This window comes from Pan troglodytes, chromosome 5, assembly GCF_028858775.2.
Source record: "Pan troglodytes isolate AG18354 chromosome 5, NHGRI_mPanTro3-v2.0_pri, whole genome shotgun sequence".
Lineage (NCBI taxonomy): Eukaryota > Metazoa > Chordata > Mammalia > Primates > Hominidae > Pan > Pan troglodytes.
In genome coordinates, this window is record NC_072403.2 from 163,798,875 (window position 1) to 163,814,318 (window position 15,444).

General features: G+C 38.8%; 1 protein-coding gene across 8 annotated transcripts in view; it reads left to right on the forward strand.

The window, feature by feature from the left end:
• The window catches only part of ESR1 (estrogen receptor 1), a 447,866-nt gene that overhangs the window by 180,987 nt on the left and 251,435 nt on the right, over window positions 1–15,444 (forward strand). For 4 of the 8 annotated variants that reach the window (XM_054686430.2, XM_003311549.5, XM_054686432.2 and 1 more), the window contains one exon: window positions 4,453–4,643. In XM_054686430.2, the coding sequence (XP_054542405.1) occupies window positions 4,453–4,643 (191 nt within the window). Of the gene's footprint in view, window positions 1–4,452; window positions 4,650–15,444 lie in introns of all 8 variants that reach the window. The other 4 variants (XM_009452244.4, XM_054686431.2, XM_063813580.1 and 1 more) reach the window with 1 other exon arrangement.

Below are 15,444 nucleotides of genomic sequence, written 5' to 3' on the forward strand. Positions count from 1 at the left end.
GCATGAGCCAATGTGCCCAGCAAGAGACATTCATTTTGGTACTGTGATAGTACAGAAAAACAAAGGGCCTTTGAGGCCGAAGGAGCAGAAGAAGTATGGACTTAGACATGGTATAGGCACTTTCTACTAAAGAGCTGTGAAGCTAAAAATGCCAGGTCTATGACAGGTGCAGTGGGCCAAGGCCAGGTAGAGAGCAGCAGGAAGAGAGGAGGTGGGGACCTGTACCTAGGCCCATCTGCTGGGACTGATGTAGCCATAGGTACTCAGAGAAGCCCAGATTGGTGCCTGACCCACCCTTATGGCCCAGACATGGACACCTCCCAGTCTGTTCCTTCCTGCTGCCCATGGTTGGGCTGTGTTAGTCTGTATTCTGAGGACACAGCTCTCTGTCTAGAGGAAGTTATGTTATCTTGGTCTGATGGATACTCAACGTGAACATTATTTCAACGTGCCACAGGGTCTTGGAGCCCAGAGGAAGACCGCTCTTGCCTTTTAGTTTATATTCTTTGTTTTTTTTTAAATAACATTTTGAGAGTCTTTATGGAGTAAGTCTGGGCCAAAATGATAATGGACAATGTTATTTACATGGATTTCTAAGTTGGCTAAAAAAGTTCCTTTATGGGTAGTGAATATAGCCCATGTAGTTTCCCCGTCTTCTTTAGATGCCTTCTATTTGTATGCCCAAAGTCTGCAGTTGATTTTCAGTAAGCTGGGGGTCATCTTAGAGATAAAATGTAGATGAATGGCATTTTGCTGACAGCATACATCTTTGCTATTTCTGAGGAAAATGGGCTCTCGCTATTAAATCTTTTGTCAATATTTATAAAAATAATATTTACATATTCTATCTATATTGTGGAAACTATACATTTATTGATTCAGTCATTTGATATCAATGTTGTTGAGTCCCTATTCCAAGTGAGGCACTATGCTCTAAGCACATGGCATTTTAAAGATGAATAAGACACAAAGAACTTTGCAGATAGTAATGGAAATGAGAATTAATCAATTGAAGATTAATATAGTAAGTAGCAGAAGAGAAATTAAAAAATCTTCTAGAGAGTTCAGAACAGGGATGTTGATTCAAGTTTATGGGGAATAGGAGTGGCTGGTAAGGGAGGCATTCAGGCAAAAGACATAAAAATGCAGTATTCCCCTCGCACTCATTAGGATGGCTACTATATTAGAAAAAGAAGAGAGTAAGTGTTGGAGAGGATATAGAGCAAATAGAAACCTTGTGCCTTGTTCATGAGAATGTAAAATGGTGCAGCCACTGTGGAAAACACTGGTGATTCCTCAAAAAATCAAAATAGAATTATCATATGATCCAGTAATTCTACTTCTGGGTATATATCTAAAAGAATTAAAAATCTGGGTCTTGAAGAAATATTTGTACACTCATAGTTATAGCAACATTATTCATAATAGCCAAAAAGTAGAAGCAATCCAGATGTCTATAGATGGATGAATGGGTAAACAAAGTCTGTGTAGTATATACAGACAATGGCATATTAGTCACATCACGGACCTTCAGGACATTATCCTAAGTGAAATATGCCAGACACAAAAAGCAAAAGTAGGGTTTCACTTAATGAGGTATCTAGAATTGCCACATTCACAGAGAACAAAAGTAGATTGGTGGCTGCTAGGGGATAGGGGAAGGAGAAAATGGGGAATTATTGTTTAATGGGTAGGAGTTTCAGTTTTGTGAAATGAAAATGTCCTGAAGACTGGTTGCACGATGATGTGAGTATATCTAACACGATTGAATTGATGAACACTTAAGCGTGGTTACGATGGTAAATTTTGTGTTATGTATATCTTACCACAATTTAAAAAATATAGCATTTTATTATGTAGGTGTGGGTGGGAAGATACTTGACACATTGGAACTTCTGGCCATGCGTATACTGTTCACTCACTTATTCCTTCATTCATTCAACAAACATGTATTGAATGCTTGCTATGTGCTGGGCACTGAGCTAGATACAACAATTAATAAGGCTTATAAGACATTGAATCTATCAATTTCATGCTTGCTAAATATCTACTCCCACCTCCAAAGGCACTAAGCTTCTACAGTTAGATATTCATAGCTGCTTCCTACTGACTTGAATCATGCGTAGGATATTAGTAAACAAGCAATAAAAAGATTTGAGGTTGATGGGGGTGGGTTCAACAGCATGGTGGTGAAATGGAAAGAGATGGGTAACAGAATATGAACTAGAATTGAAAACTGTGAGCCAGTGCTCTCTAATGAACATTAAAAAATAAAGAATTCCTATTTGAGGCTGCCAACCTCAGAACTAAGTTATTTAGAATGGACGAAATTGGCAAAGTCAGACGTATTCAACCCAAGGAGCCAATATTTTGTGAATATTATGGCAAATGTAGTTTGAGAACCACTACCACAAAATTGTGAACCATAATAATGAGTGAGAAGGCAGGGAGAGGTTATACAATTTGGGCTAAAAGGAAAGACAGGGCTTGTGAAGGGGAGGACCAGTGAAAGTCAGTGTGGTTCAGGTATTTGGGTGGGGACTGGAAGCAGGAAGCTTGAGCTTCCTTTGCCAAGAGACCCTGCTGGAAGGGCTATCATCAATTGACTTTAGCTCATCTTAGGATTTTCATTTTTTAAAAAATGTTCACAGGAACCTTCACTCCATCTATACTTTCAATGTCTGCCTACCTTTCTTTCTTATACAACTTTGAACACTCTCTCCATTCATTTAAATATATTATGGAGTGCCAACTACATGCCAGGCACTGTGCTGGGCTCTTATTCCACCTTTATTTGATTGCACATGCCTGCCAAGTCCTGGGCCAATACAACATCTACTCCTATGTCTGGTCTGGCGAGAGATGCAAACTCATCTTTCTCTACTTTCCTTACCTCCTTCCTTCCAGTCTTCTTCAAGTTGTCTTCATTGAGGCAATTTCTTTTACCTGTGTTTTTAATCCCAACTCCTCTAGTTTCCTTCTTGGCTTTATTCTTTTATCTTCCTCTTTGTACTTTCAACCATTCCCTTTCTCCTGGCCCATGCCCTTCAGTCTACACGAGGCCTTCTCAAGTCTCTTCGTTCTAAAAAATTCATTTTCATGGGTCTTATATTCTTCAGCTGCCACCCTATCTGTATCTTTTCCTATTCTCCTCCAAGTTCTCAAAGGAATGCCTTCCCTCATTTTCATCTCCTTACATTCCATCTGCTGAATTTTGGCTTGTGCCTGTACCTGTCTAAGGAAACTCCTTGCTAAGAGTCTGCTTTGTCAGGTCTGAATTCACTTAACCAGTCTTTGCTTTGTTGGACTTCTCTGCCCCATTTGCCGTTCTTGATCATCCTCTCCATAAACCTTTCTACTTAAAGCATTTTACTTCCTTATTTTCTTGGTTTTCCTAGAATCTCCTTACTGTTCATTTTCAGCTTCCTTTCTGTGTTCCTCTTCTCTTTCTACATTTTTTTTTAGCTTTCTACTTTCTTAAAGCATTTTACTTCCTTATTTTCTTGGTTTTCCTAGAATTTTCTTACTGTTCATTTTCAGTTTCCTTTCTGTGTTCCTCTGATTGTCTCTCTTTATACATTTTTTTTTTCTGTGTTCCTCTGATTTTCACGCAGTCTGGAGTTGTCATGATCAATCATAGCCTACTGCAGCCTCAACATCCTAGGCTCAAGTGATCCTCCCACCTCAGCCTTACAAGTAGCTAGGACTATAGTCACACATCACCATTCTCAGCTAATTTTTTTAAGAAGCATTTTTATAGAGATGGAGTCTTGCTATATTGTGCAGGCTGGGCTCAAACTACAGGGCTTAAACAATTCTCCTGCTTTGGCCTCCCAAAGTGCTGGGATTCCAGGCATGAACCACCATGCTCAGTCTCTATATGTTCCTAAAGAGGAGTTTTGAATATTGAAGAACAGTATTTTCAAATTACATTATTCAAGTTATAAAAACTGATATCCAGGGTTGTGTGGCAATGACGTAAAAATTTGAATTGTTATTTTTTTGACACATGTTCTGTGTTGTCCATCAGTTCATCTGAGTTCCAAATGTCCCAGCCGTTTTATGCTTTGTCTCTGTTTCCCAGAGACCCTGAGTGTGGTCTAGAGTTGGGATGAGCATTGGTCCCTAATGGTTCTGAAATAATTGTAAATTCCTGCAAAAACATTAAGTCTATTAGAAACCAGCTAATTTCATTTTGTCATTTTTGTAGGTAACATATTCTGGTGCAGTAGTATGTTTTTAAAACAAGTTTGCAATAAACAATTTCCCCTCAAGGTTAATATAATAGGCAACACCTTTTGCTGCAACAGACGGCAAGAGGTAATGAAAGATTAGCTTACATTATGATTCATTATTTCAAAATGTCAGGATAAAGTGGATCTGCTGCATCTCCCAGAGAGTGCATGTTTTGCTTTTCTAATGTTAATGGATTTACTGTTTTTTTCCCCCCAGGCCAAATTCAGATAATCGACGCCAGGGTGGCAGAGAAAGATTGGCCAGTACCAATGACAAGGGAAGTATGGCTATGGAATCTGCCAAGGAGACTCGCTACTGTGCAGTGTGCAATGACTATGCTTCAGGCTACCATTATGGAGTCTGGTCCTGTGAGGGCTGCAAGGCCTTCTTCAAGAGAAGTATTCAAGGTAATAGTGTGTTGAAAACGACTTCTATTTTTGATCCTATGAGCAGATCCTAAGAGCCAAAGCGACTGAGGAAGGAAGACATAGAATCAGCCATTTGTACAAAACATGAATCCCTAGTAGGTCCACTAGTATCTTTGGTGGAAACATGGAGAAGAGACAGGATCTCAGGAGAAGGAGTTGACACATGGCAGGGCAGCTGAGGCTGAGTAATTCCGCTTCCTTCCTTTGGCAAGACTCAAACAGTCTTGAGCAACTCTACAGAGGAATTCCACTAGCTGGATCTCTGAGGAAAAAAGAAATGTTGTCTGTGCCCTGATTGGGGAATGCCAGATGGACATTCATGTTTGGTAGGCAACTTTGCCTATATGATCTGGTATATGCTGTTAATTGTCCATGCATAATTATCTCTCTACTCAGGCCTTGTCCAGGCAAATATTCTGTTTTGTTCTAGTTTAGCTTGTTCTCCCCTTTCTCTCTTCCATCTCTTTCTTGTCTCAATGGATGACAGGATGTTTTGCTATGAGCTGACTCAGTGGTTGGTGTCTTGTAATGGGGAGATATCATCTTTATCAAACAGTTATTAAGTATCTACCTGTAGCATTTCATTTTCCTGCCTGCCTCCATTCTTTTCTTGTCTATAGTTTACCAATTGTAGCTAATATACGGAGAGCTATACTTTATTTCTACTCCAGAAATGTCTCTATTATTGCATTATAATAGGATACCCTGGGGAAACACTAATCATTTTTACTACCTAAAATACCTATGCTGAATATCCTTTATCTGACAGGAACAGAGATCTGACAGCAGCTTAGGCTAACCAAATTCATTTTTTATCTTAAGTGTGGGGCATTTTTCTCTCTTCTTATTCTTTACCTTTTCAGCTTAAGTGAAGGTTAGTATAAACACTAAGAATATTTCTGATGGAGTTTTCATGTGATTCCTTCTACAAAAACCCAGATTTAAGTAACTTGTTGAAAACCAGAGTCCGCTAAGTTAATAAACACTGATTGAAGAAGTGATTCTCGTGGACTTTCTGTGATAGCTCTTTCCTGCCCTGATATGAGATGAAAGCTGGGGGATGGTATATAGTATTTATTTTTCCTTCCGTTGCCAGTGGGACTTTTTTTTTTTTTTTTAAAGCTGTTCATATCTTAATCGAGTAGCATGTGAGGTCAACATGGTCTATTTTAAAAGCATTTTCTTCGACACATTGCTTTTAACATCTTTTAGAACTCTGCTGTGAGACACATGGACTTTTTTGTTGGTATTTTTATACAATTAATGATATTCTCAATAGTAATCTTTGTGTGTGTATATATATGGAAATAAATTCTAAATGTAAGTTAATATATTTATTATTTTTCTAAACATATATAAATATATATATATGCACACAGGCTATTTAATTTTATTAGATGATGCTATTTTAATTCAGAAAAAATGACATTTATATTTTGATTTAGGTTAGTATAAGCCCTTAGAGGTGTTTTGACAACTCTCTTAATTTGTGGTTTTACTGTTTATTTGATTTTATATAATCTAAAATACCATTGTTTTTACCAAACATTTAATTTGGCAGTGAAAGAGCGTCTGACAGAGGTATGGTTAGTAGATAGGTCTAACTGCACAACTGGATGGATTGAGCTGAGACTGTTTCCTCGTCAGTAAAAATGATTTGAAGCAGTGGTTGGCAACGTTTTTCTGTAAAGGGCCAGGTAATAATATTTTAGGCTTTACAAGGGCCATGCAGTCTCTGTTGCAGCTACTGAACTGGATTATAGCCTGTAAGGTGACCTGTAAACACATGGAAGTGATTATGTGCTAATAAAACTTTATTTATCAGAATAGGTAACAGATCAGCCCTGGCCCGTGGCTGATCCCTGATTTGATGTTTATTTATCTGATCTAAATACCTTTATTTATGGAAGGGAATAGGGGATTTTTAAATCTAAAGTTTTGATTATTCACATTTTACTGAGAACTTACTCTATACCTGATTAGATGTTCTGAGAGAAATAAAAAAAAGTGTAAGACATAATCCATAATACCACAAAATTTAAAATGTATTTAGGAAATTTATTTGAGGAAGTAAATGTACTTGTTCTCATGATACAATCAGAAAGTAAGTCAGTATTGATAAAGTGTTACCTGTATGAGAAAGATAAGGAAAACAATAGAGAGATGTAAGAAATGAAAATACCAGTTATAAATTAAAATTATTAAGATTGAAAGTGGAAATGATCTTCCTCCGAGAAACAATGGCAATATTCTCACAAATTTTTAACATCATTTTTGTTCAGCATTTAAGATAAAATTATATAAATTCCCATAACATTTAGTATTGTCTCTAAGCATTAAGAACAGAAAAAACACAAGGAAAATATATTTTTAAAAATCAATGAATACAGTGTGAGATATTTCATTGGTATGGCATTATCTCAAGTTCAAACATTTTGAAAAATGTCTGCTTACTCTTTGATAGTTAAAAACAAGTATCTCAGCTGGCGTGGTGGCTCAGGCCTGTAACCCCGGCACTTTGGGAGGCTGAGGCGAGTGGATCACAAGGTCAGGAGATCGAGACCATCCTGGCCAACATGGTGAAACCCCATCTCTACTGAAAATACGAAAATTAGCTGAGCGTGGTGGTGCACACCTGTAGTCCCAGCTACTTGGGAGGCTGAGGCAGGATAATTGCTTGAACCTGGGAGGCAGAGGTTGCAGTGAGCTGAGATCATGCCACTGCAGTCCAGCCTGGTGACAGAGTGAGACTCCATCTCAAAAAACAAACAAAACAACACCACCACCACTAACAAAAACCTCTTATCGCCGTCTTGTATACGCAGACCAGCTAGTAGAATTTTACTGAAACAGTAGCATATAAAAATGCAATTCCACTTGGTTTCAGAAACTTCTTGTGTATCATAGTGTGAAGTCACTTATCTTAGGTTTTTAAAATGGGATAAATATTGAGTCCAAAGTTCTGGAAGAAGCCTAGAAAGAAGGCAGAGTTACTAACTTTTAGATATAGGGAGGAACCTTAAAATTATTCAGTTCTTCATTCATTCACTTATTCATTGACTAGCTTTACTAACAAAGCCCTATGCAAGACCCTGGAAATGCAATGATAGAAAAACCTGGTCCCTACCCTCACAGAACTTGTGAGGTAAAGGGGGATACAGACTGATAAACCAGCAATTAGATGATGGTGTCAAGATAGAGGTGAAGGCAGTGTCTTATAGGATCCAAACTCCACTCAGTCCTGGTGGTGGTTGAGTCTGGCTATCAGAGGTTTCCTGATTAAATCTGGAGGGTGAGTCAAGGGAGCATGGTGAAGAAGGAGGGAATGCATGTTTAGCCATGTGAATGAGTCCACGAGTGAAGACCAGGAGGAAAGGCAGAGCGCGGGGAATTCTATGCGTAATATTTAACAAAATTAATGTACTGTTAAACAAAGACATTTCTGGGCCATGGATTTAATCCTAGACTGTGTAAAAACCAAGTAATTGATTTCCTTTATACTTTAAAAGCATTTCCATGTATTTGATTTGTTTGTGTGTATAAAAGGGAAATACCACAACAAGTTTAAGGGTTTCTAGTTCTGCTTTCTCATCGTAGTCTTGATAACTTGGAACTAAAAAGTTTTTGCTGAAATTGTCTGTGACTCTTTATAAATCACACTGCCCCTCAAACACATTTAAGGATGGTGAAGGGTCTGACACGTAGGTGGGAAGTTCTGAAGATGCCGCAGCTCTCCCTGTTTTCCTTGTTACTTAAGAGGAGAGCTAGAAATGAGTGTACATCAGATTATTCTCGTGTTCTAAGTGTTTTGGTTGAAGAGGTAAAGTGTTTGGCTTGAAAGCATACAAATTTTCATCCACTACTTAGTGTACAAACTTGATTACTTAAGAGATTGAGTAATGGCCTCCAGTGAAACGCATTCTTTTTAAAAAGCAAAGTGAAGGATGCTATTTAAGTCAGAAGGGGCAAAATTGGATATTTTGTGAGTTTATTAATCATTGCAGGCATAGAAGTAGTGTTCCTTAAGATGTGTTTTAGACAGAGTCTCTGGGATGCGTTATATAAGCAGATCTGGTTGTAGCTTCAGCAGCCAGATACTACCTTTGAGTATTATTTCAAGGAAAAAGGACTCCACTGAGCTCACTGCTTCTCTTTCATTATTATTTCAGAAGGTTGTGTGGCATAGAGGGGGCTCAGGCCTACCTATACACCACTAGCTATGTTGCCATTTTATATTATTTCTATAAGGTGCCAACAGAAGCTGCTCATCTCAGACAGACATGGCCCAGGCAAGTATTGACTTACAGATGATCTTTGGCCAGGAAGACATGGTATCAGGGTAGAGTCTGGTTATGGGTCAATGCAGTGGGGACCTTAGGTCCTACAGGTATAACTGAGAGCCTGATCCACCAGGCCTTAGAAAGCTTCAGGGTGAGACAGTCCAGCACCCTGGATAGCTCCTTTAACAGCTGTGGCCGGTAAGCAGGCACTTACTTGCTAAAGAACTCACGCCCATTTAGCTGGCTTCATCTGCTTTGTAGAGCTCTGTTAAAAGAGATCGTAGTTCTTTCGGGCTTGGAGACTCACTCTTGTTCACTTAAAGTGGATTGGTTCTTACATTTATTTTCATAGTTGTGTCTGATCACCTTCTGGCTTGATGTATGCCCCTATGTCTGGAAAAGGTTAGAGAATGGGGTAGAAGTGGAGGCTGCCCTCCCATCATGTAACTGTTTTATCTTTTCAGAGATACAATTGGGATCCTAACCCTTTGGTCTCCGTATTTCCACACTTGCTCTTATACAATTCAGTTTCCATGCAACAGCAGGAGAGATGTTTTAGATATATTAATCAGATCCTATGGTCTTGAGTTTACAGCTCTCAGTGTAAATCTTACTCTCAAGAGAAAAATTTTCCTTCTGCAGCTGAAAACATTCGACATATTCTCTCTCCTGTTCCTTCTCCCCCATTCACTGTACTCCAGGCACACCAGCTTTTATTTTTATTTATTTTTTGCTATTCCCCCCAACACGCCAATATGTTCCTTCCTCAGGATCTCAGCACATGTGGTTCCCTTTTTCCCTTCGCTTGGAATACCCAGATCTTTACTTGGCTGGTTTCTTGTCATTCAGATTCTGCCCAAAGTCACTTTCTCAGAAGTAGTATTACCCTTCCACGAGTAATACTACTCTTACTTCTCTTTACAGCTCTCAAATTCTTACGAAGTTTTCCTATTTATTCATTTGTTTGATTATTGTCTGTCTGCATCAAGTACCGTGCAAACTTGGATGTAAACTCAGTGATAGCTGATTTCTGTTCAGCATTGTTTGTTGCTATAGCTCCAGTGCTTTTAGTCACGTTGGGCACGTCCCTACTAAATAGTAGAATATGGCGAAGGGTCAGAATCTTGATAGATAGCCGGGCGTGGTGGCTCATGCCTATAATCCCAGCACTTTGGGAGGCTGAGATGGGCGGATCACGAGGTGAGGAGTTCAAGACCAGCCTGACCAACATGGTGAAACCCTGTCTCTACTAAAAATACAAAAATTAGCCAGTTGTGATGGCATGTGCCTGTAATCCCAGCTACTCAGGAGGCTGAGGCAGGAGAATTGCTTGAACTCGGGAGGTGGAGGTTGCAGTGAGCTGAGATCGCGACACTGCACTCCAGCCTGGGCGACAGAGTGAGACTTCATCTCAAAAAAAAAAAAAATAATGATAGATAAAAACTGCTAGAGGCTCTCTGAGAAGGAAGAAATGTCACTGGGTTAGGTTGGTAAGAGAAGTGTTAATGCAAGTGGTACATTTGATATAAGCATGCAAATAAATGGTAGTTTGGAGGAGAATTCCAGAAATGTGAAACAGTATTGAGAAATTGAGTAAGCCAGCCTAGAGAGAACACATGGCTTATTGTCCTCTCCTTCTGTTTTGCTCTTCAGCTCTCTGAAGTGGGCATTCTCTAGGGTCCTGTCTTCAATCTCAGCTTCTTTTTCTTCTTCATCCTTCTCTTTCCACCTAGTTTCCTAGGGAATTATATATATATATAATTTTATATATATACGGAATTATATATATATATAATTTTATATATATACAAAATTATATATATATTATTTTATATACATATAAAATAATATATATATATATATATATGTCTGGTACAGGCTGAATTGTGTCTCCCAGAAAGATACGTTGAAGTCCTAATGCTCAGTGCCTCAGAATGTGACCTTATCTGGAAATAGTGTCATTCCAGGTGTAATTAGTTAAGATGAAGTTATACTGTGGTGTAACCCACAGTATGCTTCCAGTATATACTTCAGTATATGGGCCCTTAATCTAATGTGACTGATATCTTTAGAATCAGAAGAAAATTTGGACACAAACACAGAGAAGAGAATGTCATATGATAACACAGAGAGAGAGAGAGAGAAGAGAGAGGGGGAGGAGAGAGAGAGAGGGAGGAGAGAGAGAGAGAGAAGGAGAAAGAAAGAGGAGACAGAAGAGAAACATCTACAAAGCAAGGAACACCAAAGATTGCTGGTGCCTAGGAAACTAATATAATAACATAATATTTGGGGCCTAAAGTGTTACAGCTGCACCAATATCTCCCAAATCTTGCTCCTAGCTCCTGCCCCAGCCTGATTTCTCAGTGACTCCTCTGTGTTTCCCTCTGCCACCAGCCCCTCCTTCTGCCTGCTGTGTGTGACAGTTCCCTTGCCACTCCCTCCGGCATCCGTACTTCAAACTGGGGAGTTAGTTATTTCCATTGTTTCTTATTGCAGCCTCTACCTCTGACGTTTCCAGAGCTGTTGCATAGCTCTATTGAGCCTATCTCCTTAAATGCATTTTCATCCACTTACCATTGCTGAGTTAGCTGCATTACCTTTCACCAGGATGCTTGCAATAATTTATTGTTTCCATTTGCCTTCTCCTTCATCTAAGCCGTTTGCTTATGTCTTTTTTCTTGTTGCGAGACATTCTGCACATTGCCACTCTATTAGTGGTCATAAAGCAAATCACTGATCATGTCAATAGGCAGTACAAGATCCTTAATGACCTCCATAGCCCATGGAATGGTCCTTAAACAAGAGTTCAAGGAATGCCACAATCTTGTTCTAGCCTATCTTTCTAGTCATTTTAAAGTCACCATTTTTACTTGTGAAATAGGCACTCCAGACACAGTGAATTCCTTGTTCTTCTACAAATATGATGATTCCATTTCTTTGCTGGGAATTTCTTTCCAGATTTACCTGTAAAAATTCTTCGAATCCTAATCGAAAGTGACTGTTGTTAAGCCTCTGAAGATAATGCAGAAGTTCTCTCTCTCCTGGGACCTCGATATTTGTTTATTCCTTTGTATTGCATATATTTGATTGTCCATGTTCTGTCCCATACTGACTGTAAAGTCCTTAAAGGTGAGGGCCCAATATTCTCAGAGTCACTCAATAAATAAATAAAAGAATAAATGGAAATTAGGATCAGTTTGTGGGCTTTAGCAACACAAAAACATTATACTTTTTCAACATGGGAGAGGTATGATGAAGGAGTTTTTTTTTTTTTGAGACAGAGTCTCACTCTGTCACTGAGGCTGCAGTGCAGTGGCACTGTGTCAGCTCACAGCAACCTCCGTCTCCTGGGTTCAAGCAATTCTCCTGCCTCAGCCTCCTGAGTAGCTAGGATTACAGGCATCCGCCACCATGCCTGGCTAGTTTTTATATTTTTAGTAGAGACGGGGTTTCACCATGTTGGCCAGGCTGGTCTTGAACTCCTGACCTCAGGTGATCCACCCACCTTGGCCTCCCAAAGTGCTGGGATTAAAGGCGTGAGCCCCCGCACCCGGCTGATGAAAGAGTCTTTAATGTAGATTAATCTGGCAGAGGCATATAGGAGGGACCAGAGAAGGGAGAGAATCAAAGCGTGAAGACCAATTTGGCTGATATTCAACTAGCTTAGATGTACTAAAAATCTGGACTTTTTGGTATTTGTGAAATGGAAAGAAGGGGAATAGAATAAAGGATATTATAATGAAAGGATATACATTGCTTGAAGGTAATTAAATATGGGTTATCCAGGAGATAAAAGAGTTAAAGAGGTTCAGACATAGACTGAATGAACTGAGAAATGAATGACTTGGTCACCAAGAGGAAGGCCAGTCTTCGGGGGGTAGGATAAGTTCAATTCTAGACATGCTGCATTTGAGATGATAGCTGGATGTCCAGATGGAATTATCCAGCAGCCACAGAAACAGAATCAGCTCTCTGCAGATATTCCAGGGGTAGGGATTTGAATTAATTTCCTCCATTAATTTTAAAGAAACTTGATGAAAAGAATGGTCTGAATACTTCTTGAAGGTTGCACATTATTAATAATGGAGAAATAACTCTAAAACCTTCCTCTTGATTTTCATAATAATATAAGCATTCCCTGAATCTTACCAAACCTTGTAAGAAACACTCTTATTATAAAAAGTGTATGTGCAAAGCCCTTCTAAACAGGAAAATCATAAATTAGTCCTACAGGGCCAAATGCAGCTCTCTGGGAGCTTACAATTCAGAAAGAACATCCTGCTACCAGCACATTAAGCTGTACAAATAGTAAACTGCAGAAAAAAATATAAGCATTTTTATGATGTCCAAACAAGAACCAAGCAGGTGTTTTTTGGTTTTTTTTTTTTTTTTGCAGATTATTTATACTGTGGCAGTTCATAGCCTCCTTTTCGGACCCAGAGCTTGCATAATCCTTCCCTTATTTCTACTTATATGTTTTACTCTCCATCATGTGTTAACATACATATTGTGTAACAGAAATGACTATGGAGGCTGAGGGCAGCAGAGTTTTAGTGTGTACACATATAAGCTGTCATGTAATTTTCAAGTGAAAGCCTTTGCAATGAAACTTTTTAAAAGAAAGTCATGGCCGGGTGCGGTGGCTCATGCCTATAATCCAGTACTTTGGGAGGCTGAGGCAGGCAGATCATGAGGTCAAGAGATTGAGACCATCCTGGCCAACATGATGAAACCCTGTCTCTACTAAAAATACAAAAATTAGCTAGGCATGGTGGTGTGCACCTGTAGTCCCAGCTACTCAGGAGGTGGAGGCAGGAGAATCGCTTGAACTCGAGAGGTGGAGGTTGTAGTGAGCCGAGATTGCACCACTGCACTCCAGCCTGGCGACAGAGTGAGACTCGTCTCAAAAAAAAAAAAAAAAAAAAAAAAGAGAAAGAAAGAAAGAAAGAGAGAAAGAAAGGCGGGCATTAACTTCAGGTATTGGTAAATTTGCTAGGTGTTTGGCTACTGTTTCTCATCAGAGAAATAGAAAGACACACCATGAAAGTCAAGGCCTGAAAACCTCATTCCATGTAAGAATGACATCCCCAGTGTTAAGTGCTTGTTAGTGGTTAATGCGATCCTGTGAAACTTAGATGTGTTTGTGCACATATGCACACATATATTTGAAGAAGAACTCAGAAGAGTTAAATCACAGCCTTTCAACCTGTGAAATGACAGTAGTTCTTCTTTCTTCCTCTCCCTTTGGCCAAGTCATCTTTATCTTGGAGATAATTAAGACAAAAATGCCTCTGACAAATAAAATCAGTATAGAACCCCTATTTCTTGGCAGCTTTTGTGGACACAGCTGAAGCTTTCAGAGGTCTTGAAAAACCATGGCAACAAATGCCTTTGAAGGGTAAGCAAAGGTTCCAAGTGTTTTTAATCGCTGGTGTTTTTTCTGCTACCACTTCAAGCATTCTTCTTCAATTTTTGTTCATCTGATCAAAATTAAATTTCCAATTTCCCTACTAAGTGGTTCTGTCCTGGTCATGCCATTGACTATTTCCATTAAAGTAGTAGAGTTTGTGCCCACATATGGTTGTTAAGCTCATCAACAATTCCATTAGAAAGCTTTGTTTATCAGTGGCAATAATTTCCCATAAAAATTATAGGTAGGTTTTAATGGGCACATTTTCAAAAGGCATCAACTAGTCCTCAAAATTATGTGCTGACACTGTTCTTACAACCATGGTTCATGGTCTAATTCCACCAAATTTCTCTCTTCTTCATAGAGAACTGTTGTCAGTAGCTTTATATCCTTTTAAAGAGAATGGCCTGTATCTCTGATACTCATTCAGAAAAATGAGTATTTTAGACGTAGGTTGCTAAATTTTAAGCTATATACTACACTATTTCAGCACTATATAGGTTATCTTGTAACCTGCTTGCCTGGCTATTTGGCTGAAAAATAACAACATGTAAGGAAAATCTATTTCGTAAGTCTAACATTTACTTTGTAAAACCTGTTCTGGCTACTCTGTTAATTTTCCACTTACGTGTGGGTTAGAGAGCAGATTTGATTTTTTTTCAAGCGAAAGATATGCCTTACCTGAGAAAAGAACATAGTGGGGAAAGCACTCCTATTATTTTCCTCATATTTCCATTTTCCTTTAGTGGAAATAAAAAGACATTTCAGTTTTTCATTTGCTAAGAAATGAAGGAACCAAAGACAAAACAACTTAATTATTAAATTACAATTTATTTCTGTAATAAGCACTCGTTCTCTCTGTTTTCCTTGGGAAAGAGTATGTGGATTTTCAATTTTATCCAAATAAGCATCATCTTTCTCTGATTAGTGTGGCAGTTTCAAAATCATGTATTAGGAAGTACAGAGTGAATGAGTAGAGAATTTCTAAATTAGCACCCAAGGGTGGGTGGCTAGATTATGTTTATAAATGTGAACTTTTGCATTAAGTGCAATGATTTAAAAGAATGCCTGCATCACTTTAGGGCATTTC